The 27,801-nt window shown below is 37.5% G+C and overlaps 9 protein-coding genes and 1 non-coding gene across 10 annotated transcripts in view; 7 read left to right on the top strand and 3 right to left on the bottom strand.

The window, feature by feature from the left end:
* The window catches only part of CBG27013, a gene marked incomplete at both ends in the record, with an annotated part of 734 nt that extends 333 nt beyond the window's left edge, over positions 1–401 (bottom strand). The window contains 2 exons of the mRNA XM_045237351.1: positions 1–259; positions 304–401. The exon at positions 1–259 is cut by the window's left edge and continues 333 nt beyond it. Of these exons, the coding sequence (XP_045098813.1) occupies positions 1–259; positions 304–401 (357 nt within the window). The remainder of the gene's footprint in view (positions 260–303) is intronic.
* An 805-nt stretch (positions 402–1,206) lies between these two features.
* On the bottom strand, positions 1,207–4,734 carry Cbr-scc-3 (the record flags this gene model as incomplete). Its single annotated transcript, XM_045237352.1, has 4 exons — positions 1,207–1,432; positions 1,502–3,017; positions 3,064–4,592; positions 4,637–4,734. 4 exons carry the CDS (start codon positions 4,732–4,734, stop codon positions 1,207–1,209), a joined length of 3,369 nt encoding a protein of 1,122 aa, XP_045093815.1.
* A 706-nt stretch (positions 4,735–5,440) lies between these two features.
* CBG27014 lies at positions 5,441–5,826 on the top strand (the record flags this gene model as incomplete). The annotated part of the gene is made up of 2 exons (XM_045237353.1): positions 5,441–5,700; positions 5,751–5,826. 2 exons carry the CDS (start codon positions 5,441–5,443, stop codon positions 5,824–5,826), a joined length of 336 nt encoding a protein of 111 aa, XP_045098814.1.
* An 857-nt stretch (positions 5,827–6,683) lies between these two features.
* Cbr-abcf-1 lies at positions 6,684–8,740 on the top strand (the record flags this gene model as incomplete). The annotated part of the gene is made up of 6 exons (XM_045237354.1): positions 6,684–6,715; positions 6,764–7,075; positions 7,126–7,584; positions 7,631–7,853; positions 7,907–8,194; positions 8,240–8,740. 6 exons carry the CDS (start codon positions 6,684–6,686, stop codon positions 8,738–8,740), a joined length of 1,815 nt encoding a protein of 604 aa, XP_045093816.1.
* Positions 8,741–10,222: 1,482 nt separating this feature from the next.
* On the top strand, positions 10,223–12,350 carry CBG08581 (the record flags this gene model as incomplete). Its single annotated transcript, XM_045237355.1, has 7 exons — positions 10,223–10,355; positions 10,402–10,545; positions 10,595–10,842; positions 11,036–11,266; positions 11,315–11,560; positions 11,946–12,205; positions 12,254–12,350. The coding sequence occupies 7 exons, from the start codon at positions 10,223–10,225 to the stop codon at positions 12,348–12,350; spliced, it is 1,359 nt and encodes a 452-aa protein (XP_045093817.1).
* A 2,932-nt stretch (positions 12,351–15,282) lies between these two features.
* On the top strand, positions 15,283–17,457 carry Cbr-gpa-13 (the record flags this gene model as incomplete). Its single annotated transcript, XM_045237356.1, has 8 exons — positions 15,283–15,312; positions 15,794–15,890; positions 15,949–16,133; positions 16,379–16,533; positions 16,604–16,732; positions 16,779–16,908; positions 16,953–17,106; positions 17,288–17,457. The coding sequence occupies 8 exons, from the start codon at positions 15,283–15,285 to the stop codon at positions 17,455–17,457; spliced, it is 1,050 nt and encodes a 349-aa protein (XP_045093818.1).
* CBG28659 lies at positions 17,172–17,243 on the top strand. The gene has a single exon. It is a non-coding gene (tRNA).
* A 1,317-nt stretch (positions 17,458–18,774) lies between the features above and the next one.
* CBG08579 lies at positions 18,775–20,654 on the top strand (the record flags this gene model as incomplete). The annotated part of the gene is made up of 6 exons (XM_002636243.1): positions 18,775–18,853; positions 19,612–19,767; positions 19,812–19,953; positions 19,997–20,092; positions 20,137–20,509; positions 20,559–20,654. The coding sequence occupies 6 exons, from the start codon at positions 18,775–18,777 to the stop codon at positions 20,652–20,654; spliced, it is 942 nt and encodes a 313-aa protein (XP_002636289.1).
* Positions 20,655–20,952: 298 nt separating this feature from the next.
* On the bottom strand, positions 20,953–24,793 carry CBG08578 (the record flags this gene model as incomplete). The annotated part of the gene is made up of 4 exons (XM_002636242.2): positions 20,953–21,246; positions 24,112–24,272; positions 24,321–24,559; positions 24,606–24,793. The coding sequence occupies 4 exons, from the start codon at positions 24,791–24,793 to the stop codon at positions 20,953–20,955; spliced, it is 882 nt and encodes a 293-aa protein (XP_002636288.2).
* A 1,637-nt stretch (positions 24,794–26,430) lies between these two features.
* On the top strand, positions 26,431–27,666 carry CBG08577 (the record flags this gene model as incomplete). Its single annotated transcript, XM_045237357.1, has 3 exons — positions 26,431–26,778; positions 26,831–27,313; positions 27,502–27,666. 3 exons carry the CDS (start codon positions 26,431–26,433, stop codon positions 27,664–27,666), a joined length of 996 nt encoding a protein of 331 aa, XP_045093819.1.
* Between the last annotated feature and the right edge of the window lie 135 nt (positions 27,667–27,801).

The raw sequence follows: 27,801 nt of genomic DNA on the forward strand, positions 1-27,801 counted from the left end.
ATAAATCATGATCTTGTGACAGTAACTGTTCTTTTTCTGTTTCTCTTCATCATCCATTCCCCGCGGCTGTTCATTGTTAAACAATAGAGCATGAGATTTCACTCCACTTTTATTCTTGACTATCATATCATAGCAACCACTTGCAGCTGGATCCGTGACTTGGACTTCAAAATGATTGTCTACATCATTATCTGACTTGATGATGATGGATTTAGAGTTTGCATCTGCTGTGCTCCGTATGTCATCCTTGCGTATATAACTGAAAAATTCAGAAACATTCAAAACAATTTGCTTCAGACTTACTTATAAGGCCTCGCTATAGGATCTTCAAAGTGCATTCCTATGATGGCTTGCGCATCCTGAATCATCATTTCCAGAATTTTCTCCTGCTGCCGCATCATTTCACCCACGTTTTATTGAATAGACAGTATTTTCTTTTGAAATCTGTGTAACTCCTTTAAAAGACAATCCCTTTGACACGAATTATCTCGGTTGAGCTATCAGAAAGTGTTAACTAATGAAATGATGCTGACAAATAAACAAACATTTTTGCTATTGAAATTTTTTTATATCTTTTTATCGACAAACAGTTTATCCGTTGACAACATTTTGATATCTTTTAAAAGAGCCTAGATAAACTAGGTCAAAGCTAAAAGTTATATCTTCTCGATGACCAAGCTTTCGAAAATCTTGCCGTGTGATCGACTCTCATAGAATGAATCTAGCTTATCTCAATTTTGTCATTATTATCTTTCGCTCAATTCAAAGACAATAAGTTGAAGGAAGTGGAAACGCCGCCTAAATGAATCTATCTCATCCTTTTCATAGCGATTATTCTCCCGTTTTTTCATCTTTGGAGAGATTAGTTTCCTAATGATGACAAAATAAAAATTTCTAAAGATCGCAAGCTCAAGAAGAATAGCCTAACCTAGATCTATTGAACTCTAGGAGCATCTAGAACATAACATAATTACAAATGACATTCACAGTATTATTCTATTTAAAAATTGACAACAATGAGACGGAACGGATATCGTTGAAGTGAGGGGGCATAAATAGCAGAATTTCTGGAGATCATGAGGAGTAGGGGGAAGAAGCAACTGTTGTTATCAACAAGTTGTGAGAATATTACGGTAGAAACAGAGAGGAAAGGGACAATAGATGTTGAATAGACTGGGAATATTACAGATTAAAGCAACTTGATGATTAAAAGTCGTCCACTGCTCTGGCACGACGTCCACGTCCTCTTCCGCGAGCCGCCGAAGCTGTACTGCGCATTGTCGCGCTCGAAGCAACGGTCATTCCACTGCGAACCGACATGTTGTCGTCATCAGGACGCTCCTTGAGTGAGGCATTGTAGAGACGGTACGGCTCCCACACATGCTCAACAGTTCCGATTTTGGCCAAGTAGACTTTTTGGAGATAGCGGCTACTGGAAATGAATAAAAATTGATGATGAGTACATTTACACCAGAAGTCGATACTGAACTAATTGACTTACACAGCAGTTTTATCTTGAGCCAACAGTTTTCCGCTGAATTCAATTGCGATTTCAAGGAAGTGCATGTTCGGAGGCATAGCATCTCCTTTGTACTCCTGGAAGGCAAAATCGATAGCATTCTTGTGCAGCGATGTCACGGCATATCGGTTCTTGGAACAATCCGATCCTAATGCAGGTGTCAGTCGTCTGGCAAGATCACGAAGACTGTTGAATTGTTCGCAAACCGGATCCATCTTTTGTGCTCGATCCATTTCTGTATAGAGCGTTTGAAGAGCATCGCCAATCATTACACCAGTATCAACGAACGAAATTTCTCGGCACTTTGATAATAAATTTTTGAAAATATCTCCGAAATCCTGATAGTGGGAGTGGTATCTTTTGATGAGCTCGGACGCTTCCGCTATCGGCATCGCACCGTGGATGATCAGTTTGGCGTATTGAGCAACCAGCTGACGCATTTTGTGCATAATTTCGATCTTTTTCTGCTGATCCATATCATCCATGTTGGGATCTTCGAACGCATTGGTTTTCAAAAAGATTTTCACATCGGCGAGAAATTCAAAATCTGGCCTCCAAACGAGCGGTTCCATAGCCTTGCAATCAGCAGCCAACGGACTTCCAAACATAATCATCATATCACAAATAGCAAGATACGCCTGTTCAACTCCACTGGCGTCTTCAGCCAAAGTTTTCTTCAGAATGCGAATCAACTGGTCTCGTCGCTTTTTGAGTTTTCGAACTTGATCGGCCTTCGGCGTTTCTCCTTCTTTTGTGAGGTTTCCAAGGTCGAAGGTTAGTTGAACGAATAGCATTTGCATGGATCTTTCGCGAACGTCTCTCTGGGTGTCCTCGCGATTATAGTTTCCCATGATTTTAACAAGTATATCCCAAAGATCCCAATGACGGAGGTCCATGAAACCAGCGAAAGCCGCCATTCTCTTTATGTAAGACACGAAGAGAGCTTCCTCTTCTTCGCCCATCTGATCTTCGTCCATTTGTTGCACCGCTTTTCTAATGTAAGCGGCGACTCCGTCCAGAAGCTTCATTTTATGGTTTTCCACTTGTACAGAGATCGGAGAGTAGTTTGATAAGTGATAATAAAGTTCAGCAACTGCTTTGAGAAGTTCTTCATCTATATGCTTCTCAACCAACGAATCCAACGCCGACACAAGTTCAGTTAAATGCTGGAATAGTAAAATTTTGAAAGGTTTCCAAAATATCCGTCTTACCGTTTGCATTCTAGCCGATAAATACATATCCAACTGGAAGTGCATAGGAATATTGACCAAATTGATAACTTTCTCAATGTCAGAACTGAACTTGGTGAGAAGACGTGGAACAAGTGGAATCAAAATTTCAGTGAAGCGAGCCCGATCTTCGATCAAATCACGAGCTTCTTTGGCTGATGGAGCCCCTTTCTTAATAATCTGACGGCCAACTGGTGGTTCTCCTGTTGCAGACTGTGTCACAGAACATGCCAGGAACTCGATAACGACAGACTCGTATTTAGGATCAACTGAAATGAACAATAATTAAATTCTTAAACGGCATTGTCCACTTACGTTGGTACTGATCATTTAGCAGCAAATCACACATTGTAGCCCAATCTTTAACCATAGGATTAGTGTCGAAGAATGCGTCGATCAAGTATGTTCCGTGCTGATGGAGATCTCCCTCAATATAGAATGTGACAAGATCCTTTATCAATGGCGCGTTTTTTGCGATGGGCATCTTTGTTGGTTTGTCTGGATTGCAGAAGACCTTGGTGTTGAGAAACATTGCTGCAGCAACAGCTAGTTGTCGATTGGAGGCATAAATCAACTCATACAAAGGTACAGTGTCCTTCATGGTTAGAAGTGTTGGGAAATGAGTATAGAGAACTCTCATAAGTTGAACGGTTTCGATACTTGTATCGAGATCTTTGTCAAGAAGCATCGAGACGAGTCGTTCTTTGAATTTATTGACAAAAAGCTCCAACTTGTCAAGAATCGATGGTTTGTCGAACAATGGAATGAGTGCACTAATGCATCGATGTCTGACATCTCCTACTTTGTCGAATAGTGACCAACCAATGTATTTCAGGTAGGAATCATCAACGAAATGTTCAGGATAGACATCCATCCAGTGACCAAGTTCTTGAATACAGATGCAGCGAATATCCGGGACGACGTCACGATAACGATGAACAAAAACACTTCTGAATAGGTATCCAATGATTTGACGGATTTCCTCGGCACGTTCTTCCGTTTGAGTTCTTTGTGCGATTAGAGCCTCGTACTTCTCGTTTCCAGCAGAGTTATTCTTCAGTTTAGCCTTTTCCGCTTCAATTTGTCTTGATGTTTTGTCTTTGGATTGCGTTAATTCAATCGTCACATCGACAAGAGCGGACGAGATTTTCATTGCGCAGAATGTTGCCGTGTGACGGAACGCTCTGACTTGACTGTCAGCCATTCCGGTGAGAAGTTGAACAAATCCGTCCATAAGACTGCTATCGAAAAGCATAAAAGATTTCGTTTGACCGATTAGACAATGAAGGAAAGTGTGTAAATTGGCTCGAACTTTTTTCAAGCTTCCTCCATGAACAATTGGATAATCTGCAGAGTCTTCTTCGAAATCTTCTGTCATCTGACAAATGATATCTCTGAAAATAAGATAAATTAGGTATTTGAGGTAAATGTAAACAAACTTGTATGAGAGTGTAGCAGACATTTGTGGAGTGATTGTTCCTTTACATCCACAAATCGCAAAGAAAAATTGATGCATTTCTGCAGTAGCCACTAGGAATTTCTCATTATATCTAGCAATCCATTTATCAACGGCTTCTTGAATCTTCTTTCCTGACTTCACAGCAGCAACAAGCTCGCGCTCTTCAACATCTGATGGCTCGTCGGTGGTGACTCTGCGAACCATCGGAGCTCGACCACCGCGAGCACTTCCTAGCGCTGCTCCACGAGGTCGCCCTCGCTTTGGTGGAGTGTTGAAGCTGCTAAGATTTCCAAAGCTTGTAGAAAGATCTGATACATCATTAGCGGGGCGCTTCTTCCGTCCTCGAGTACTAGCAGTTGGTGAGCGGAACACTGGTTCTTTTTCACTGAAAAATATTAATATACGCAGCTATAAAAATTTATATACTACCTAGAGGTATTTCCAGATGCCATATCCGTGTAGTTGACTCGAGCTTGATTTCGAGTCGACATGCGCTGTGGCGACTGTTCAGGAGGTGTTTCCGACATCCTGAAAATAGAAGCATACTTATGATCGTATTGATTGAAGAAAAACGAATTGCTGACGAAGCAGCCAATAAAAAGCTGAGATTGATAATCGAAAACAAAAACTACTAAATTCTATGTTCTTTCGATTTATTTAGATGGAATGAAAAAACTATCACCTCCTGTTGCAAACTCAGTAGAAAAAATACTGCGACTTGGAATGTTTCAGCAAACACGGAGGTGAAATGTTTTATAATTCCGACAATAAATTAGGTAAAAATTCAAAACAGAAACGGAAAAAATCGTGAGATTTTAAAATGCGGGAACCCATAAAAATCGAAAATTCAAACAGAAAATCTTCAGCTTGTCGTAGTGGTGATTGCACAGCACCGCGCACCGTACTTTTGTAATAAAACACGATTTTCCGTTTTAAAAATAAGTACCGAAAAAAAATAAATATATTGATTTTGAAGATCATACCGGTACGGTCTCTGATTTTCGGAAATATTAATTTTATTGATTTTTGTGCATTGAATTTTATTTTACTCGTTATCTTCTAAATCTGATATATAGTGCATTCTATTTCAGACACTTCGAAGATGTCTGACGAAAATAAAAAAGTGACACGAAGCTGAGTTGCTTCGATTTATCCCAATGTATTCATCGATTTGTTTCCAGTGAAGCCAAAAAGGTGAAAGCCAAAGAGAATTATGACAAAACTATCCTGTCGATGGGAGGTGTCGTTGATAATCTTCCAGTTGTTGAAGGAAACCAGGATGAACATGGAGGAATCGGTTCTGGTGCAGAGCTTGGTGCTCACTTCACTGTCTCTCAAACATCTAAAACTGCAACACAATTGACTCAAATGGAGAATAGTATGGATATCAAGCTCGAGAATTTCGATATTGCTGCTCAAGGAAAACTCCTTTTTGATAAGGCTAACTTGACAATTGTCTATGGACGGAGATACGGATTAGTTGGACCTAATGGGTAAGAATAATGAAATTTATGTTAATAGCTTCATTCTCGACCGTTTTCAGAATGAGAAAGACAACTCTATTGAAACACATTGGTGCTCGTATATTATTATATTCTTCAGATGATAGCCTTCATTGAAATGTGTCATTCTATTATTCGAAAAATAAATCAAACTTTCATTTATGCTTCTTTTCTTACGGATGAGTTCCCTGCTGACGAGACCGTGCTCATCCTAATAATTTTCTTGTCCAGGGAAAAATGGTCGAAACAAATTTATTCGAATAAAGTTACTTCTTGTTGTTTTTTTTGTGACAGATTGTTTTGTTCTCATTTATATGTAAAAATTCTCAACCATCCTAAATCATAATTTGAAATTATTTTTACCATTCAGAACATTCAGAAAGTTTAGTTGAACAATGAGGTTAAGAAAATGCGGTTGTTGCAAGACCTTTGATGATCCAGTTATTGAAAACCGCAAAATTATAGAGGAATTGAACTTCATCTTCAACATATTTATCTGGAAACACGTTTTTGTAGTCCCAAATAAATAAGAGCACACATTTTATATTTCAATTTCATGAGCACCCACATAACACACTTTGACTTTTTCGTTCATTTTGTCCTGAATTACTACTCCAAGGTCTATTTTCAGGTCTTTAAAGCTGGAAGCGGTTTCAATAAAAAGCTGCTCCTGATAAACAGAAAATCTGCAACTTGTCGTGGTGGTGTTTGCACAACATCGCACATCGTACTTTTTTTCATAAAACACGATTTTTCATTTTACCTATTTTCAGAATTATTTATTTTGGTGTGGTGAATATTTATGTTTTTCAAAGGCTTTCTTTTAGAATCTAATATGTTTTAACATCTAATTTTACACATAGCAATGTTCCACTGTGATATTTTGCGAAATTTGTCGTAATTTCAACCTGTTTTGAAAACATTTCTTCCACCTAATATAAAGAGTCTTCTATTTCAGACACTTGGAACACACGATGTCTGACGAAGGTAAAAAAGTGACACGAAAGTGAGTTGTTTCGAATTTATCTCAAAGTATTTATCGAATTGTTTCCAGAGAAGCCAAAAAGGCGAAAGCCAAAGAGAATTATGACAAAACTATCCTGTCGATGGGAGGTGTCGTTGATAATCTTCCAGTTGTTGAAGGAAACCAGGATGAACATGGAGGAATCGGTTCTGGTGCAGAGCTTGGTGCTCACTTCACTGTCTCTCAAACATCTAAAACTGCAACACAATTGACTCAAATGGAGAATAGTATGGATATCAAGCTCGAGAATTTCGATATTGCTGCTCAAGGAAAACTCCTTTTTGATAAGGCTAACTTGACAATTGTCTATGGACGAAGATACGGATTAGTTGGACCTAATGGGTAAGACTAATGAAATTTATGTTAATAGCTTTATTCTCGACCGTTTTCAGAATGGGAAAGACAACTCTATTGAAACACATTGGTGCTCGGAGACTTGCTATTCCATCTCACATTGATCTTTTGTATTGTGAACAAGAAATTCAAGTAGACAGCACCTCTGCCATCGACACTGTTGTGAAATCTGACAAGAAACGTTTGTCACTTTTAGAAGAGGAAGCGAAGCTTATGGAACAAATTGAGCAAGGTCTAACTGAAGCCGCTGAACGATTGCAAGAAGTTTCCGAAGAGTTGAGAGATATCGGAGCAGAAAGTGCCGAACCAAGAGCACGACGAATTCTTGCTGGTTTGGGATTCTCAAAGGCTATGCAGGAGAAGCCATGCACTGATTTTTCTGGAGGTTGGAGAATGAGAATTTCTCTAGCCAGAGCTCTTTTCCTTGAGCCAACACTCTTGATGCTTGACGAGCCTACCAACCATCTTGATCTCAATGCAGTCATTTGGCTTGACAAGTGAGTTATTCATTCATGCCAGTAATTTTTATGAACTCATTTTTAGCTATTTGCAAACTTGGAAGAAGACTCTTCTCATCGTTTCTCACGACCAAGGATTCCTGGACAGCGTTTGCACGGATATCATTCATCTCGACAACCAGAAACTGCATTCTTACCGTGGAAACTATACACTTTTCAAGAAACAATACGCCCAAGATTTGCAAGTCCATGAAAAGAATTTCGATCAGCAGCAGAAGCAGCTGAAGGCGATGAAAAAGAAGGAAAAAGTTCTAAGCAAGCCGAGGAACAGATGAAACAGCAATTGGCCAACAAGGCAAAGAAGGGAGGCAAGAAAAACGCGGCTAAACAAAATGACGACGACGATGCACCATCCGCTGAACTTCTCCAACGTCGCAAAGAATATTCTGTAAAGTTCCAGTTCCCTGAAACTGATAAGTTGAATCCACCAGTTCTCGGATTGTACGGAGTGACATTCGGTTACGGAAACGATATTCTCTTCAAGAATATTGATTTCGGAGTGGATATGGATTCAAGAATTGCTATTGTTGGACCAAATGGAGTTGGAAAGTCTACTCTTCTCAAGTTGTTAATCGGAAAAATTGAACCAGTGAGTTTTTTATATTGATTAAAAATTAATATTCCAAATTATCAGCAATCCGGAGAGCTCCGCAAACACCGAACCCTTCGCATCGGATGGTTCGATCAGCACGCCAACGAGGCTTTGAATGGCGAACAAACACCTGTTGAGTTCCTTTGTACCAAATTCAACATAGACTATCAAGAGGCTCGTAAGCAACTCGGAACAACTGGACTCGCTGCACACGCCCACATAGTCAAAATTCGAGATCTTTCCGGAGGACAAAAATCAAGAGTTGCTCTGTGTAATTTGGCTCTTGGTAGTCCAGATATCATCATTCTTGACGAACCCACAAACAATTTGGATATCGAATCAATTGATGCTTTGGCTGAAGCAATCCGTGACTTCAACGGTGGCGTGCTGATGGTTACTCACGACGAGCGACTCGTGGTGCGAACTGATTGTAATTTATGGATTGTGGAGAATCAAACGGTGGCTGAGATTGATGGAGACTTTGATGACTACAAGAAGGAAGTTCTGGATGCCCTGGGAGAAGCTCTCATTGCCAAGAAATAAATTTATATTAGTTTCGATTAGTACTCTATTTCCATTCGGTGATTCTAATTCATATGCTTCTTTTTTTTTTTGCAATGACTTGCTCTGGTGACTGTCATCCCTCCTGTTTTCCGTTCTTTTTGTTCTATACAACGATCTAAATATCAAGGTTGTTGGTTTTTTGTTGGCATAAATAAATTAATTTGCGTGATTTCTATTCTGCTGATCAGGTGTAGTCGTGTCAGCATTTTATAGAAACATAATGTCCAGCACCGACGTAGAAAGGCTTCTCAGGTTGGAATCTAGGTGAAGGTTCATTCTTGAGCGATTAGTTTCAGACAAGAGCACATTAAACCGGAGGATTTACTGACCGATGGACCAAATAATAATCTGGGCCAACAAATTTTCACAGAAGAGACGACAGTTGGGACAACGAGAGAAAAGAAAACAGGAACGAAGCCAACAAATGTGATTCGGATTCGTAGAACAATGGTCATTACAAATCATCAGTGAGTTTCCTTCCGCCACCGTGGTTGAGCCGGTAGCGGCGCCGCACCTTTAATTTTCGCACCCGCCAGTTCAGCTCTTCGAGGGATATTTATTGAAACGGAATTTCGAAAAAAAAATTTTCATGTCTCCCCTCCAATTCCAAAAATTTTCAGAGATGTTCTCAAAGTGTTTCTTCCCTCGTTGCTTTCGGAGGCGCCGTTCTTCTCTTCATCCAATCCCTCTTCGCAATCGCGGTCATTCTACAGCCATCACCAATGAAAAAATGAACTGTTGCTCTTCATCTGAAATATCCTTTTGATAAACTAATCAATTCTTTCGTCTTCTTCTTTTTCTCTTCCAGAAAAGTGTTACATTTTCTCTTATCAAAATAATCCGAAGGGCTGCTCCGCGAATAGGGAATAGAACAAGACATTGCCCTTGTTATAATCCGATTGATCACACTTCACTTTCTGTTCCTCCGGTTTTACATGACATACTTCTAGTGGTAAAAGGTTTCTGAAAGCTTCATTCTCGCTTGTTATACCATTAAATCTGTATTTGAAGGGCCTTCTAACTTTCAACTTTGAGCCTTCATATCTCGGTTCCTGTGAAAGATTTCAAAAAGTTGTCAACTTATAAATTGTTCATCATATCATCAGAAGTGCTTAGTCAGTGATATCTTTTACAGGAATTGAGATATTTGAGCTCATACTTGACAGTGTAAAATACCGTAAAACCTGTAATTGTATTGTTCTCTACACGGTAAAGTTTGAGCTCAATTATCTAAATTCCCATGCAAGATATCAAAAATGTGTCAACTAACAAAACATTTTTGAGTTTATGATAAACATTTTGTCAGTTGACAACTTTTTTTATTTCTTCTACAGGAACCGAGATATGTAGGCTCAAAGTTAAAAGCTACGGATCCCTACTATTACAGGTTTTACGGGACTCATCGTGTTCTATCCATTTCTATTTTTGTTTCAGGTCCTTCAGAATTTTATCATTTTCCAGATGAGATTTCCCATTATCTTTTTGTGCTTTCTCTACCAATGCTTTGGAGAAGGAACAGTACCGGACCAAGTTCATCTCTCTTTTACCGGGGATATGACAGAGATGGCTGTAGTTTGGAATACGTTTGCTGAAGGTGAAGAAATTTTTATTAAAAAACTAAAATTCTTGTTTTTTTTCAGCTTCCCAAGATGTGTATTATAAAAAGATAGGTATCGGAGCATCATCGACTGCGAAAGGATCTTCGGAGGCTTGGATCTACGGTGGAATCACTCGATATCGACACAAAGCAACGATGACTGGTCTCGACTATTTTTCAGAATATGGTTGGTATTTTTACCGAATTTCAAAGAATAAATCTTTGTCGAATTCCAGAGTATACGATTGCTTCTCGCACATTTTCCTTCAAAACTCTTTCCAACAACCCTCAATCATACAAAGTTTGCGTTTTTGGAGACCTAGGTTACTGGCATGGAAATTCCACAGAGAGTATTATCAAGCATGGGCTAGCAGGAGATTTCGATTTTATTGTTCATCTTGGAGATATTGCTTATGACTTGCACACTAATAATGGACAAGTTGGAGACAGTTATTTGAATGTTTTTGAACCACTCATCTCAAAAGTAGGTTACCGTAAGGCGTAATACATAGAAGGTCACCCAACTTTGAGCCCACATATCTCGGCTTCTGTAAAATATATCAAGAAGTGTTCAACTGACAAAATGTTTATCATGATATCTGAAACATTTTGTTAGTTGACCACTTTTTGGTAGTTGAGAAATTTATTTTTTTTTTGTTGGTAGTTGTGAAATTTAGATGCCTTATATGGTCATTGCTGGAAATCATGAAGACGACTACCAGAATTTCACCAACTACCAAAAGAGATTCTCAGTTCCTGACAATGGACACAACGATAATCAATTCTACAGTTTCGATCTCGGCCCGGTTCATTGGGTGGGAGTTAGTACGGAAAATTATGGATACTACTACACCTATGGAATGGATCCCGTCATGACTCAATATGATTGGTTGAAAAGGGATTTAACTGTAAGGCTTACTCATTAGATTCTAATTTGCTAAGTTTTATTTCCACAGGCTGCCAATTCGAACCGTGCCGCCCATCCATGGATCTTCACATTCCAACACCGCCCATTTTACTGCAGTAACGTCAACTCTGCTGAATGTCAATCATTTGAAAATCGATTGGTCAGAACTGGTTGGTTAGACATGCCTGGATTGGAACCTCTCTTTTTACAAAACTCGGTGGATTTTGGATTCTGGGGACACGAACACTCCTACGAGAGATTTTATCCAGTGGCAGATAGAACGTATTGGAACGATGTGAGTTTTCGTTTTCAATACTTCACCTAGGGAGTTTAAAATTACCAGCTTTTGGTGGAATGGAATGCTGAAAACTCCGAATTTGAAATGTTCGGAATTTCCCAACCTTCAGAATTTTTCAACATTCAAACTTTAAATTTAAAAATTTTCTATGCTCTATCACGAAAGCGCAAAAGGTTGACGAATTGATTCCGAAATCACCAAAAAAATTAAATGTGATTCCGCTCGATATCCGCGAGGTAGTTTTTTGCAGGAGCCTCTGACATACAGTAGTCCAAAAATCTCTAATTCCAAAAAAAGCATCGAAAATATTCCGGTCGGAATACTCGGAATTCAGAATTTCGTTCGAAACATCCCTGATATCGCCAACGAAACCTCTTTCCAGCGAAACGCATATGTGAACCCAAAAGCTCCAGTATACCTTATCAGTGGATCTGCCGGATGCCATACCCCAGATGCCTGGTTCTCTGATCAGCCATGGCCTTGGAGTGCAGCTAGAAACAATGATTACGGATGGTCAATTGTAACTATTGCCAATAGAACTCATGTTAGAGTTGAGCAAGTTTCCATTGACAAGAACGAACAGACAGTTGATGACTTTTGGGTGATCAAGGATGAAGGGTATACCCATTCTGGGGAGATGAGGTGGAGTAAACAAGATTACTGATTTGTATATCAAAATATTATTTTCAGACGAGCCAGTCCTGGAACAAAGTTCCCCGCCCAAAAGTGTCACTTCAAAGATGTTGCCTGCCAAAGATCATTGAAAGAAATCAATGAAGAACTTTGATAAAAATTCTGAAATCTGTACAAATAAATTTGAGAGAAAAGGAATGAATTGTAGATTTGTTTTCATTTTCTCGTTATTCTGGATTCGTCTTCTCAGATGATGTTGGTTTACGTGGTGGATTCGTGGGAATCAGAATCATTAAATCATAAATGCTTTGCAACTAGGTTCATTTTTGGAATTAATAAAAAAAAAGAGAAAGAGAGAGAGAGAGAGAGAGAGAGAGAGAGGTCCAAATTGTTGGAAAATTGGTTAAATAATTTTCTCGAAGTCCGGGGAGGGTTCCTCTAAAAGAAGTCCACCTAAGCCGACGAATAAAATATTTTGTCCACTGATAAAATATTTTTGATGTTATGATAAAACTTTTATCAGTTGACAAATTTTGGGTATCTTTCACAGGAATCGAGATAATTGAGCTCAAAGTAGACGGTTTGGCTGCGCTTATATTAGAGGAAACCTGTCCGGACTGCGAGAAAGGTAATTGAATTTTTCAAAAATTCTATACTCTGCTCTCTCCAATTGACTAGCCAATAACGTCATTACATTGTAACCATCATTTTGTATTACCATTGGATCCAGATGATGTCTTCCTAAGGATGTCATCAACTTCTTCTTGGACCATCTGGATTAGTAATAATGATCCCATTACGTAAGCATATTAGCATACTAGCTTCAAACATACGAAATTTATACGAAATTTTGTATGTGTATAGTCAGAATCCTACATATTCAGAATTCATAGAAATGGGCGGAGTCTATGATTCCAGGAAACTGGAGAATCTCTAGCCTAGGGATAGCATTTTGTTCGTTTATCTTCCATCATTCCTGACTAACCTGGAAGATTTTATAAGAGCAGATGTTTCTGAATTGGTTTTCAGGTTGGTATGTTTTCTTTTATGTGATGGCAGGTGCCAATATCACATGACGTTCGGTTTTGGGTTTTCCAGCGATTTTTTTTTCATCTTGTCGACTTTTGGATTTTTGAAAAAATATCAGAAATTTATGGATTTTGCAGTCTTAACTTTTTACTTTCTTCCTTATTCTCTCCCTCTCTCTCTCACCTTTTCTCTTCCAATTCCCGAAGAAAACGACGACATCTAATCTCGTTTTCTTTCTTCTCACGAGCCACATTGATTTATGGAGAAGCGAGGGGTGCCTTGGCTTTTTCACTTTTTTTTTCATTTTTTTTTCAACTCATACTCTTACTATGTTCAACCCATATTTTTTCCAATCAAAACATCTACGATTGAAAGTTAGCTAATTGAATAGTTTGATACGTCATTCTTTCTTCAATAGTTCCTTATATTTCCTCGTTTTCTAGTTTTGGAGAGGAAGAAGGAAGAAGGTGACTCATTTTCGTATAGTGTGCAAGCTACCGTATACCCGGTGAAGATAATCCGCTACAAATTCTTTGGGAGGAACAGTGGATTTCAGTTCTAATCTTGTTATTCCCTTTTTTCTTATTCTTCTCAGGGAGGTTCTAGAAGATTCTTAAAAATAAATTTTCTTAAAATCCTTTTTTTTTGTATCATTGTAGTTCAAGAAAATCGAAAGTGTGGAAGAGCAACGTCGGTGGTCGTGGCCGAAGGTCCAAAAGCAAAAACTACCGTAAAGTACAAGTCGGAAAACACAAATTTTGATAGTGAAAAATTGCCTGAAAAATCAGAAAAATAATCACATTTTCAGGTTACGGTAGTTGTGGGATCCTCGGCCCCGGCCACCGGCATTTCTCTTACACAGCTCTGATTTTTTTAAACCATAATTAGTCACTTTTTGAAACTTATAATTTTAACCAGAAATTTCAGGTTTATGAGTATGTCGTCAGTCAGAACACATTTCAAATTATAATTGTTTTGAAGAAACTTGAAGAAAAGTTGCTTTGATTCTTTTTCGTTTTCTTCTAACTCAATTGAAAATCAAAAGCCAATAGGGTCTTCAGGAGTATAAAGTTAATTATCTTGAAATAATGCTAATTCTTTAGACTTGCAAAAGAAGAAAATTCAAAATTCCACTCGAATGACTATATCAGTTATGATCGTCTGAAAAATGTTTCACTCGTTTTTTTCCGCAGCTGCAAACTTTTCAGACCTTATTTGATTCAGTCTTTCTCAATTCGTCATGTACCAGACATCGAGCAATTTATATTTCTCCTTCGTCCCTTGTCGATGATCAAAGGATTGAGTTACCGTAAACGCTCTAATAGAAAAGCACCTAAACCGTCAACTTTGAGCCTATATATCTCATTCACTGTCAAAGATATCAGATACCTGTCAACTGATAAAATGTTTATCATAATATTGAAAATGTTTCGTTTGTTGATCATTTTTAGAAATCTTCTACTGGAACCGAGATAAATAGTCTCAAAGTTGAAAGTTTGGGTGGCACTCTCTTAGGTATTTTGAATCAAACTTTCGTGATGTAAAGACCCCACATTTTACTTGACGATTTAGAATTTATCATCAAGACTAATTTTGATAAAATGCGTCAATAACCTAGTTCGTAAATTTTTTGCAACCAGTCAAGTATGCATAAATTTGGCATGTGAAACTTTCATTGTTCAAATTTTCGAAAATCACTGAATATTTTTGTTTCTTTTCCCATGAGCCTTGATCCAATTGGTTTCTTTTTCAATCCTCTTCTCCTTTTCGTATTCCCCGACTCTCACCTTTTCTTAAGAAACGACTGAGACTCGTCGAGCCACAAAATAAGTGGATTTGATCCAATTGCCCAGGTATTATATTCCTTTTCTCTTCTTCTTCTTTTTTTCTTCTCTCCATTTGAAAGAGAAAACGAGAATCATAAAAAAAATAGAATTGTGTTCCTATTCATCAGCTTTGGAATCTCTTATTCTGAAATCACTTTCTTTTTTTCTTTTTTTCCAAAGTAAAAAATGTCTAGATAATAAATTCGAAGGGTAACAGAGATGTGGTGAGCAATGGGTTGTAATTCTTCTTCTCTGAACAAAGTATGTGTACATTTTTTTGACTTGAAGATTAATTTTTGTGGTTTCAGATTGGCGATGCTGGAAATGCTGATAATAAGACACCTCCAGAAGCACAGGCGAATGGGAACGGGACCAAATTAGAGCCTGTAATCGAACAACAAGAACCTGCAGCAGAGGAAGTCGTGGAGAGGAAGGATCTGACACCAGTTCCACCACCATCTATCTCTCCACAGATTATGGTGAGTTATATTAAAATCTTTAGTGGAAGAGCCCTAACACTATCAAGTTTGAGCTAAATTTTCTTGGCTCTTTTGCGAGATATCGAAAATGTGTCAACTGATAAAATGTTTGCGGTATTACGATTAACAATTTATCTGTTGAAAACTTTTCTAAATCTCTGACAGGAACCGAGATAATATTTCTCAAAGTTAAAGTTAGGGTGTCGTTCTATTACAGATTTTTACAGTATCATAAGTTCTAGAAATGAAATTAATTTTTCTAGCTCCAAGTGCCAGAAGTCCGTGCATCCCGTTCGAACACTCCAGCTTCTCAGAAATCCAGCGATCAATCGTACAGCCATATCAGACTCCTTCTTCTTGGTAACATCCTATTCTTCTTTTTTTTCTCCTTTCAACCCATCTATCTATTCATCTTCAGGATCCGCCGAAAGTGGAAAAACAACGGTCCTGGAACAAGTTCGTCTGCTCTATAAACAACATTTTACCGAGTCAGAGTATTTTCATCGACGAGCATTCATTTATCATAACATCTTCAAATGCATCAAATCTCTGTGTCGAGCGATGAAAATGTCGGATATCGGGTTTGCTGACCCGATTAATATGGTAAAATAGGCATAAAACCAATTTGAGCCCATATTTCTCGGTTTCTGTGAAAGATATAGAAAAGTAGTCAACAGAAAAAAATCTTTATCATAATATGAACAGTAATTTCTCACTATCAGTTGACTACTTTTTGATATCTTTTAAAGGAACCGAGATATATAAAGTCAAAGTTGGCGGTTTGGGTGGCCTTGTATTAGGGTGTTTACGGTATTTTGAATTCTTCAAATCTGGAATTTTTGTTTCAGGGCCGCTCTCAATCAATTATAGCTGATGAAGAAAATCACTATGGAATTTTTTCAAAGGAACTCGCAGAAAAAATAAAGTGCATTTGGGCGGATAAGTCGATGCAATCTCTATATGCGCGAAGGAGTCAGTTCAATTTGAATGATTCTGCTGCATAGTGAGCTTTTTTGTTTTGATCTTGTGACCTTTACAAAGTATAATCTCCGCCCTCAAAAGATTACTTGCAGTTTCTTGAACAACCTGGACAAGATTAATACTCTTGACTATAAGCCGTCTGATAGAGATCTCATAATGGCTTATGTGCCGACTTGTGGAGTTCAGAACGTCATTTTCACTGCAAGCAATCAGTCGTTCCAGTGAGTAATGTTCCTCGATTGCTTTAGAAATGAAAGGCGAATTCAGATTATTTGACATCGGGGGACAGAAAATTGATAGGCGGAAATGGGCCACACAATACGAGGGAATCGATGCGATATTCTTTTGTTTGGCCATTTCGGAGTACGACCAAAAAATGAATGAGGATATGGTTACGGTAAGATACCCAGTGGAAGATTCTACAACCTTCCTCAGCTTCAGAATCGTTTGGATGACGCTCTAAAGTTGCTTGAAACAATAAGTGAGGAACCAATGTTCGCAACCACACCCATATATTTGTTCCTCAACGAAATTGATGTATTCTGCGAGAAACTTGATGTCATTCCTCTTTCAAACTACAGGAAAGACTTCCCAGGTGAGATAGATAGTGATAAGGTGAAAAGAACATCCTTGATTGATAGAAGAACGCAAGGAAAATGTGGCCGAATGGTCTAGTGGTATGATTCTCGCTTTGGGTGCGAGAGGTCCCGGGTTCAATCCCCGGTTCGGCCCATTCTTTTTTCATTTTTTTTGTATTTATTTTGATATGTTTTCAGGCGGAGATCAAGACGATGCTCTCGATTTTATGGAGAATTTGGCAGTGGCGGCTCTTGGAAAACGGGACAAATCACTATACCGTGTCTACCGGTGTATTGCCATCGACACCCAGATGATGGCTGAACTTCTCTCGACCGTTTTTAAAGATATTATGAAACGGAAAAGATAAATTATGGTATTCATTATGTATATAGCTTATCTTTAATCACTTATCGACTTTCCTGTAAACTGCGATTATCGAATTTCTCACACTTGTCACCACCAATCTTGTCATTCCATTAATAAAAGGAAAACGTTGCATTAAAAAAAGAGAAACAGAAGGATTTCACTTTTTTCACAAGAAGAAAGACTTGATATGCTAATACAAATCATACCGGTCTGAATCCATTCCTCTGCGTATCTTCATTGGATGCGGTTTTTGGAAGATGGTATCTTCTAGATATTTTAGTACATCTGGGAGAAAATGAATGAAGCGAAAAAGAGAAATTGTCACTTTCAGTTATGTTGACTTTGATTGTGGTTTTGCTTTTTGCGGAAGCTGTGATTCCAGCTGAAAAGAAATCAAGTGCTGGCGTAGCTGTAAATCCTCCAAAACTTTCCACTTGCAAGGTTTGTCATTTTCTACAAATCAGACTTGTGAACGGGCCCCTGGCGGGCCTTCGCAGGACCTGTCATAGTCTCTTTCAGAATCAATATTTTTGAACCGACTAAATTAGATATGATAGAACTAGACAAGTACTACAAAATGATATTATTTGGAAAACAGTATATTGTCAATGAGCAAAGTTACAAGCTATAAAGTGTATGATTCGGGCCAGGTCGGTATTTTGTTTGTAACTTTGTTTATAAACAAGATACAGTGTTCCAAATAATATCATTTTGAAGTACTTGCCGAGTTCTATTGTGTTTAATCTAAGTGATTTAAAAACATTGGTTCTCAAAAAAACTATGACAGAACATGTATGCTACAACCCCTCTCTCATTCAAAACTTTCTTTCAGTGGATATTTGGAAACGGAACAATTGCCTCAATGCCTAAAAGATGGCGTCCGACCTATTCTCTTTCTCCTCCTCTATCTTCAAGCTCATCTTCTAGTCAAACATCATCATAAATCTTCACTTTCTTTTTTCTTCCAAATTATCTCCAGATGTGTTCTTTCCTCCCCGTTTCTCCTTCCCCGCAAAACTCCACACATTTTTCAACTTTTTGTTCTTTTCGTCTTGTGCCAACTGGCTTCCTTCTCGAACATGTTTTTGTCACTTTTCACTTATCACACCCTCGTCGGATTATCATCAATCAAGGGGGCAGTGCTGGAGTCTCCTCAAATTGCTCAATGTCTCCCGAAACGAACCTGTCAAATTTCATTTTTCAGCGGCTTTCCTAGCCACTAGATCAAACTTAATTGCTTTCAAAATAAACCTCACTTTGTTTTCTCACCTCATAAATTCTTTCTTTTTGTCTGGATTCGGTCTAGGCTTGTCTAGAGATGCTCTACTTCGAAGATGCCCTTTGGATACGGGAAAACTTTTGGAGAGATACCATTGGAACACTCTATTTTGTTCTTGGTATGTTGAAATTGTTTTTATTATTTTGGGGAAATGTATTTTCAATATGACTAGATTATTTCCATCTGGAACCAATATACCGTAAACCATCTGAAAGGGTCCCTCCCAAACCGTCAATTTTGAGCCCATTTATCTCGGTTCATGTGGAAGGTATCTGAAAGTGGTTTACTGACAAAATATTTCTGGCATTAGATAAACATTTTGTCAGTTGACTACTTTTTGATATCATATACAGGAAATGAGATAGATTGGCTCAACGTTGACGGCTCTACGGGGTGGCGCATAATTACCCGGACACAAGTTTGTACTTGTATCAAATTTGAGTAAAGCGTTGCGCTGAGTTCAAATTTGGAGTAGAAAAATTCAAATAGTTCACCTGTGAACTGGGAAAGTTTCGAATAATTTAATTAATATCGAGCAGAGTTATCGCTTGTCAAAGTTGCTTCCTTTCTTGAATATTACAACGACATGCAACAAACATTACGCCGTTCATCTTTGGACAATCATAACAAAACCTAGACCGGAGGAATCGTTTGGAAAAATTCAGTAGTTCTGAATCAAACATAAACTATGTTTCTACTAATTTTCGTGCTTCCAAGATATTGATAACTAAAAACATACCCATTTCTATCCGTCCGGGTATCTCTGCGCCAAACCTGTATTTGAGTGTTGCAATATTTAGTTTTCAACAATTGCTAAATACAAAAAAATTTTGTGGATTAAAGGCCTACATTCTCCAAAAATTTATTCTATTCTAGGATTCACTGGAATTGCATTCCACCTTGTTCTCATATCAATTCTTCCTGAAATCTCCAATTTCATTTCTCGACCAACCACTCTTATCCTTTCGGCTCAATTCATAGCATGCATCATTCAACTTTTTGTTGTCTTTGTTCCAGTACCAGCTATGATTGGTAAGTTCTAAATTTCAAGTTGAATGGATTCCAATAAATTTCAGCTGTCAACCAACCATATTTCATGAACCCAGTTATGATAAATGTCCCTGCATTTTTCTTGGTTTTATTCCAAACTTTTGCGTTCATTTTCATGATGATAAATGGAATCCACAGAAGTTTGAAAAGTATCTCACCAAGGATAGGGTAGGAATTCAATTTCTTAAATGAATCTAACTCGAAGTTGTAGAAAGTTAATATTCCTGGACAATGTAATCTTTGGGACAATGGTTTTCGTTTTCTGTGTCTCTTTCTTTTTCACAGTTAATATTTGTGCACATACAACGTGAGTTTTTGAATTTGAATTAGAACATATTCATCCAAATTCAGAATTCGTCGATTCAATCCATCTCAGCTGAACTGGAAGCTGCAGTACTTTGAAGTCATCGCTTATATCTATCTCGTGGCTCTCGTTATAGTTCCAACTATTATCTGTCATACTGTATCTCTAGTGAATCTCTCCTACAGACGACTATTCCAAAAACCGACTTCATCAGAAGAAAATCTTGAAGAAGAGCTGGATGATTCATCCAAGGAAACCATTTGCTCTGTGTTCTTTTATGCCATTTTTGATCTACTACACTGCTTCTGGATATGCTTGAGCTTTTTGTCTTCTGATCCAATTCTATCATTATCAAATGTGTTTCTAACAGCGTACTGGCCACTTTTGACATCTATTACTCTAGATGTTCATATACGATCGGTGAGGTGTTTTATAATTTCATTTCGTTATTAATGAGTTTAAATTTCAGGCCCTGATCTATAGGACTCGAGGGGTCTTCCAAGCAGCGAACAGTCCAATTGTTATTCAACCCAATAAAAAGGAACCGAAATTTTCAAAGTTTTGATTTTAAAACTTTATTCTATAAAACTTTATTCATACTTGTGTTCAAGGCAACGGATCAAAACATGCGCCCCAAATAACTTTTAGGTCAGAAGAAATTTTATAATTTCGTTGACGTGGATTTGACCTAATTAATTTTAATCAACGAGTTGCAACGCGTGGTTTTTTCGCCCAACGTTTAAAAGTTTGATCCTCAACCAAATAATTCAGCAGCGAATTTTTTCTAAAATCTCACGTTTACTGAGGCGCGATTTCTAACCCGTTGCCTTGAACCCAGGTGTATTCACCGATAAAAAGAACAACTAAAAAGAAGAAGCTAACAACATAATTATGAATGTGACCATTAGATTCCAGACGTTTCCAGAATTGGTTTTCCCTGCTCGCATACTTCTCACTGATTTCATAGCTCGCTCGGTATCGAAGTTACACAAATGGGCCTGGCATAACCACTGCTCCACTCCAAGGATCCTACGATGTCCGCTTTTCAAATGACTCCAACTATTTCTCTCATTCAACGAAATGCATCCTTTTGATACTCGTCCATGAGCATCTTGAATCAGACAAAAATCACCGTCACAGAATTCATGGGAGTCTATCTGAAATTGAATTTTGGTTTGAATTGGGATGTACAGTACCGGTCAATAATATATGAGAAAAACATATTTTTAAGTTGAAATTCGACCATAAAACACCATCTTACAGTAGCTTTTATCTACAGCTCGGGATATTGTAGCTTTGATTACTGTAACTGTATGCCTTTTTCGAGATAGAAACGAAATCTCTTTCAGAGTGAACATATTTTGTTATTTTAAGCATTTTTTATGTTGAGACCAAAAAAGTAGAGTCTCATCCTCCGATGGAAAACTTCAATTTTCGTGTTTTTTGCATACTTGTAACGGGCCGGGCCGGGCTTTTTGCCGAATTTCGGAGGCCCGGCCCGGCCCGGCGGGCCTGTCATTCCACAAGTTTTGAACATTTCAAAAAACACATAAGGGGGGACCATTACGTGATTTTTTTCGATCAAAAATTTTTTTTTCGAGTTTTTTTTTGATAGTTTTTGATCAAACAGACAAACAATCCAAAAAGCACAAAAAAAATATAGAAAATTGTATTGAGAGCTCAAAATTCGGTTCAAAATGACAAAATTTTTGCTGCCGGGCCCGGGCCTTGAAATTTTCTTCAGGCCCGGCCCGGCCCGGCCCGGCCCGGAATTTTACAAGTTTTTGTATTTTTTCACAGTTTTTTCAAGTTTTTGTCATTATGGGACTGCGTGTGAATGGATTTTTTGCAGATTCAAAATTCTCATAAAATTTTACTATAGGAACTTTCAAAAAATCAGCAAATTTGTAGGAACAAAATAACGAATTTCGCTAAAATGTTGACTGCTGAAAAATTTCTATATTTTTTCTTGGTTTTTAGTTTTCTTGAAGTTCTGTTTTCTTTGTGAATTTGAACATAATTGATAAGAATACATAGTTCAAAAGCAATACCGGTACACGTATCGCTTTATTTTGCGATTTGTCAATGAGAACCACTGAAAAATCGAAATTTGGGTTCCGATGACTATAACTTTTTTTTAGAGATGAGTTAGAGTTTTGAAATGTTCTGGAGAAAGACGAATACACATATGAGCAATCTAAAAACCACAAAATTCGCTTTTGAGTTGAAGTCGAAAAATTTTTTTTGGAACATTTTATGAACTCAGCCTCCTAAAAAAGTGGAACCTTTTTTCAAAGTTTTCTAGCATGTGAAGTTTTGTTTTCCGGAAAATTCTTAATATTTGAAATTGTTTATATAGACTGATTACTAAAAAAATGTAGGTCCCATACAGCTGAAGGCCCAAATATGGGATTCAGCAACAGTCAAAATGACACAAACTTCTCTCTTGAATAATTTTTTCCTAGTCCAAATTTTTTTATGATCGTGGGATAATTATTTAATTTTTTGATTGATAACGGTAAATAATTATGTTTTGTCGTGTATACTCGAGTTCTGAGCACAAACTTCAGTCAGGATTTGCTGAAATGGAGACGCATGAGGGGAACTAGAGCCAGTTGATGTTTTGAGATGAAATAAAATGGAAATTAATCAAAAATATCATTAAAATGCACAAAATAATCAATTCGAGACAAATGATTGAGAAAAATTTGGTGTAGGAAAAAATTATTCAAGAGAGAGGTTTGTGTCATTTTGACTGTTGCTGAATCACATATTTGTGCCTTCAGCTGTATAGGACCTAATTTTTTTTAGTAATCAGTCTATACAAACAATTTCACACATCAAGCATTTTCCGGAAAACAAAACTTCACATGCTAGAAAACTTTGAAAAAAGGTTCCACTTTTTTAGGAGGCTGAGTTCATAAAATGTTCTAAAAATTTTTTGGACTTAAACTTAAAAGCGGAATTTTGTGGTTTTTAGATTGTTCATATGTATATTCGTCTTTCTCCAGAACATTTCAAAACTCTCTCTTCTCTAAAAAAAGTTATAGTCATCGGAACCCAAATTTCGATTTTTCAGTGGTTCTCATTGACAAATCGCAAAATAAAGCGATACGTGTACCGGTATTGCTTTTGAACTATGTATTCTTATCAATTATGTTCAAATTCACAAAGAAAACAGAACTTCAAGAAAACTAAAAACCAAGAAAAAATATCGAAATTTTTCAGCAGTCAAAAAAATCGACATTTTAGCGAAATTCGTTATTTTAGTCCTACAAATTTGCTGATTTTTCAAAAGTTCCTATAGTAAAATTTTATGAGAATTTTGAATCTGCAAAAAAATCCATTCCCACGCAGTCCCATAATGACGAAAACTTGAAAAAACTGTGAAAAAATACAAAAAACACGAAAATTGAAGTTTTCCATCGGAAGATGAGACTCTACTTTTTTGGTCTCAGCATAAAAAATGCTTAAAATAACAAAATATGTTTACTCCAAAAGAGATTTTGTTTCTATCTCAAAAAATAAAAAAATTTATTTTCTGACCCGCGAGTTTTGCAGATCGGACCAAAGTGGACGGAGCCAATCAAAACTATCCTCAAAATTTTTAGAAGTTCAAGTGTACTAACTGTATGTAATACCAACACATTTTAAACAGTTTGATTTTTTTTGTACAGTGGGTTGCTCGAAAATCTCAGAGAATGTGTGTTAAATTTTTTTTTCTTCAGATTTTCAGTATTGTTCGAATTGCTCTACCTGTGATCCTTGTTTTGACTATTTTCAAGAGTATGGGACTCAGCTGTCAAATTTCCGATCACTTAAAAAAATTTTTGAGGGTGTCCTCCAAAATTTTTCAAAGTGATCGGAAATTTGACAGCCGATCTCCAGGCTCTTGAAAGTGATCAAAATTACCGAAAATCAACTGAAAAATACGTTTTTGTATACCTATCTTATTGACCTGTATGTGTTTTTTTACGTGCCTGACTGGTATTTCTGAAATCCTTCCCCATGTAGCATCTAACATGCCCTGTCTCTATTTCCGGAATCACTTCATTGCATTTGTTCTTTGAACAAACGCAGTCTACCATTGCTGACCGTTTTTCCACTTGGATACGATAGCAACCATTTGAATAGAGACCCGGGAAGCCGATGGAGTTTTTCAGACGAACATCGAAATCGAATTCTACAATATTTTTGAATTGAAAAAAACCATCTGCTATTAGTAGCCAACCTGGTAAATCTCCACAATTCGAGACACTCAAAATATCAGTGTTCTCGTTTTTCTCCTCCGCAAAAGTTTCGGTTTTTGTGACATGACAATAGTTGGAAGTGCATATTTTTTCTCGCCGAGGTCCCACAAATCCTGTACTGATCACCTTGCTCTGGCATTCGACAGCTGGTAATCGTATCTGTGGAAGTGGACGAGTGGTTTGTTCCGCTCGTTCTACCCGATTACAAAGGGGACCATCGCTGAAATGCGAGGAAAATGTTTTCAGAATCACTTTGTAGAGCTCACTCGCAAATGCAAAGAGAAGCACCCAAGTGGTTGGTACGACATCCAACTTTAGCTGTCCACTGCTTGTCAACTCCTTGAAGGCATCCTTGCTTAATTGCGAGTTCTGATCGCGAATTCCATTTCCATACTACACATTGGGAACCTTCACATGGCTGTTGACACCTGAATAATTGTTTTTTGGAAATCATAACCTATACTTTTGAAGAAAACAATAAACAATAATTCTGATAGAAGCTTTGACTCTGAAAATTGTTATTTTCAGATTTTGAGCCATCTATTGGCTGAATTTCATGAACATTTTTTGGACATTATTCTGATACAAAAAATGGAAGCTGTGGAAGAGAAATTCTGGTGGCCGAAGATTCCACAACGACAACTACAGTAAAACTTTTCGTATTTTCAGGGCTTTTTTTCTCGTTTTTTACTGAATTTTTCCAGTTTATCTGTTACCGTATCTCCTCTAATAGAAGCCCACCAAAACTGTCAACTTCGAGATAAATTATTTCAATTCCTATAAGAGATATCAGTTGACATATTTTTGATATCTCTCAAAGGAATCGTGATAACGGACTTTAAAGTTGACCGCTTGGGTGGGGTTCCATTAGAGGAAATACGGTATTTGCCTCCAGAAAAGTCGAAGAATAAAATTGTTTGATAGTGAAAAAATTGACTGAAAATGAACAAAAATCGAGATAAGAAATCCGGAACACAAACATATTTCCAGGTTACAGTAGTTGCTGGACCTTCAGCCACGGCCACCGGCGTTTCTCTTCCACAACTCCGATTTTTTGTACCAGAACAATAGAAGAAACAAAATTTACCGTAAAGCGCCCTGAAAATCACTCTCACAGTTGAAACAGGTTATCGTAGTCACAATAACAGTTTTAATAATCAGAATGACCAGTGAAAGGACTAACATGTTCTGTCTCATTCTTTCTTTCTTTTTTGTAACCAAAAAGAAGCAGAAGAATAACTAACTGAAGAAGCAACAGAAGACGTCAACGTCTTCGTCTCCTTGTCCACTCATCGAGGGGAAAATGACGATGAAGATTCGATTGTCTTCCTTCGCTTTTCGAGCTTTTTCGCTTTGATTTCAGCGGATATTCATTGCACACGCAACTCTTTGCTCGATTGTCCTCTAGCGACGAAATCTAATTTTCTATTCAACTGTGTTGCTTCGTTTGTGTCTTCTGTGCTTTGGAATTTTGATATGAGATGATGACGCAAATAGAAAGACAATCAACAACAGCTCATTGAGCACATTTCGAATTTCATTTTGCTCGAAGGGGTCAGTACTGTAGGCGTTAGGGGTTGAGGAAACTACAAACGAAAACAAACAACGGGAATACCTATTCAGATTCAATCTAACGAGATTGGGGATGTATTTAGATTGACCTAAATAATTATATTTTGAGATCACCTTTCATCATAACCATTTCATCAATCTTCTGATAATACCAAGGTCAACTTTTCTGAAATGAAAACTGTTAAACACCTTGTAGACAACTTTTTAGGTTAATTCCTTTCTTGATTTTCATTCTTCACTCTAATACCAAGTTGTTGTTTATCACAAATCAATCTCCGAATCGTGATTTATTGTCGTAAAGAGGCCTCCTTGTTCCGCTGTTCTCTAACCTCCACTGTCTCTGCGTCACCTCCACAGAGTGCTCTCTAATGCGTGTCAATGGAGCGCGTTTGCATTTAACTCTTTTTTGTTTGAATCTTTGTTTTTTTTCAGTTTCTATCCTAATTTACAGTACACCTCCTTGAATATCCACTTATTGAACTCGAGAAAAATTTAACTTTGCCGAAATTTGAATTTCAGATGTACCGACTTCTCACTCTTGTTCTCCTCCTATTCATCACAGGGTGTGTGGAAAATAAAAAATCGCCGTACCGAACGGAACGGATCAACTTCATTTACGAGAAAGCTTTGCAGCATGTCACAGACAGACAAAATTTAGCAAGACTTGAGGCAAAATCACCCAGTTTTTTTTTTGAAAAAAAAAAATTTTTCCAGAAAGAGCTTTCCGGATATGACGCGATCTACTTGGCATCGAAGTCAAATCGTCAAGGAGCTCAAGGAACCAAAGAACTCGACAAAATTGATGATAAATTGGCAACGATTCTCGAGAAGTATGGATTAGAGAAAGCAGTCATGGCTTTCAAAGAGGTAAGGTTTCATAATTTTAAAATTTAAAGTAATTTAAAAATTCTATTTTCAGAAATATAAGCATAAGAATCTAATGCAACAAACTGATGATAATGAGCCACTTCCCAGTGACAAGTTCACCGACCAAAACCTGCAAAAACTTTGGAGCCAAGCACAAACCGGAAAATTCTCTCAGAAAGATCTTCATTCTCTTCATGGAGAGCTGAAGGAAGTTGAAAGAAAAATGAGAATTTATGAAGATCAACTTGAAGATTTCAAGAAAGTTCCCCATGAAAATTCCATTCATCACGATATTGAGAATATTGGAGAGAAAACTAAAAAGTTGAAAGCGGCAAATAGAGAATACAACGATCACCTCGATGAGGTTCATCGAAGAGTGACAAGTGAAGAATACTCTCCATTCAGTGAGCCGCGTGTCAAGAGATTATGGAAATTGGCACAGGAGAATGAGAAGCTGTCTCAACACGAGTTGAATGTGCTGAAAGACGAATTATCCCATTTTGAGAGCCAATTGAAGAAAATTGAGTTTCACAAGGTTTGCATTCTGCTCATTCTTAGATTGAAGTGTGTTGTTGACGTCGCTGGTTTCACAAGGAACATGGCAACAAAATAAACAAATAAAACGAAAAAAAAACAGATCAAATTATTTGTTCTTTTTCATAACAAACTGATAAAGAATGTGCTCAAAACAATGAGAAGAATGCAATATACATTTTGTTTCAGGAAGAAGTATCTCGTCTCCAAGAGGATGCCGAAGAACGTGGAAAAAGCAAAACTCAAGTCTACGAAAACTTGGAATTGAGCATCAAACATGAGAAGCTGAATCGAAAAGCGCGAAAACTGGAAAAGTACCTCGAAGAGAAGATCATCATTCATCGGGAGCTCTAGTCATTTGTATATTTTTGTACCTTATCATGCGAACCATATCTTATCATTATGAGCTCAAAATTACGTGCATTTTGCCATAATAGACATTTGATCTTGTAATCTTACTAATACTTTGTCATGTGTCTCCATTGTTTT

Source organism: Caenorhabditis briggsae (genome assembly GCF_000004555.2).
Source record: "Caenorhabditis briggsae complete genome, chrV, whole genome shotgun sequence".
Lineage (NCBI taxonomy): Eukaryota > Metazoa > Nematoda > Chromadorea > Rhabditida > Rhabditidae > Caenorhabditis > Caenorhabditis briggsae.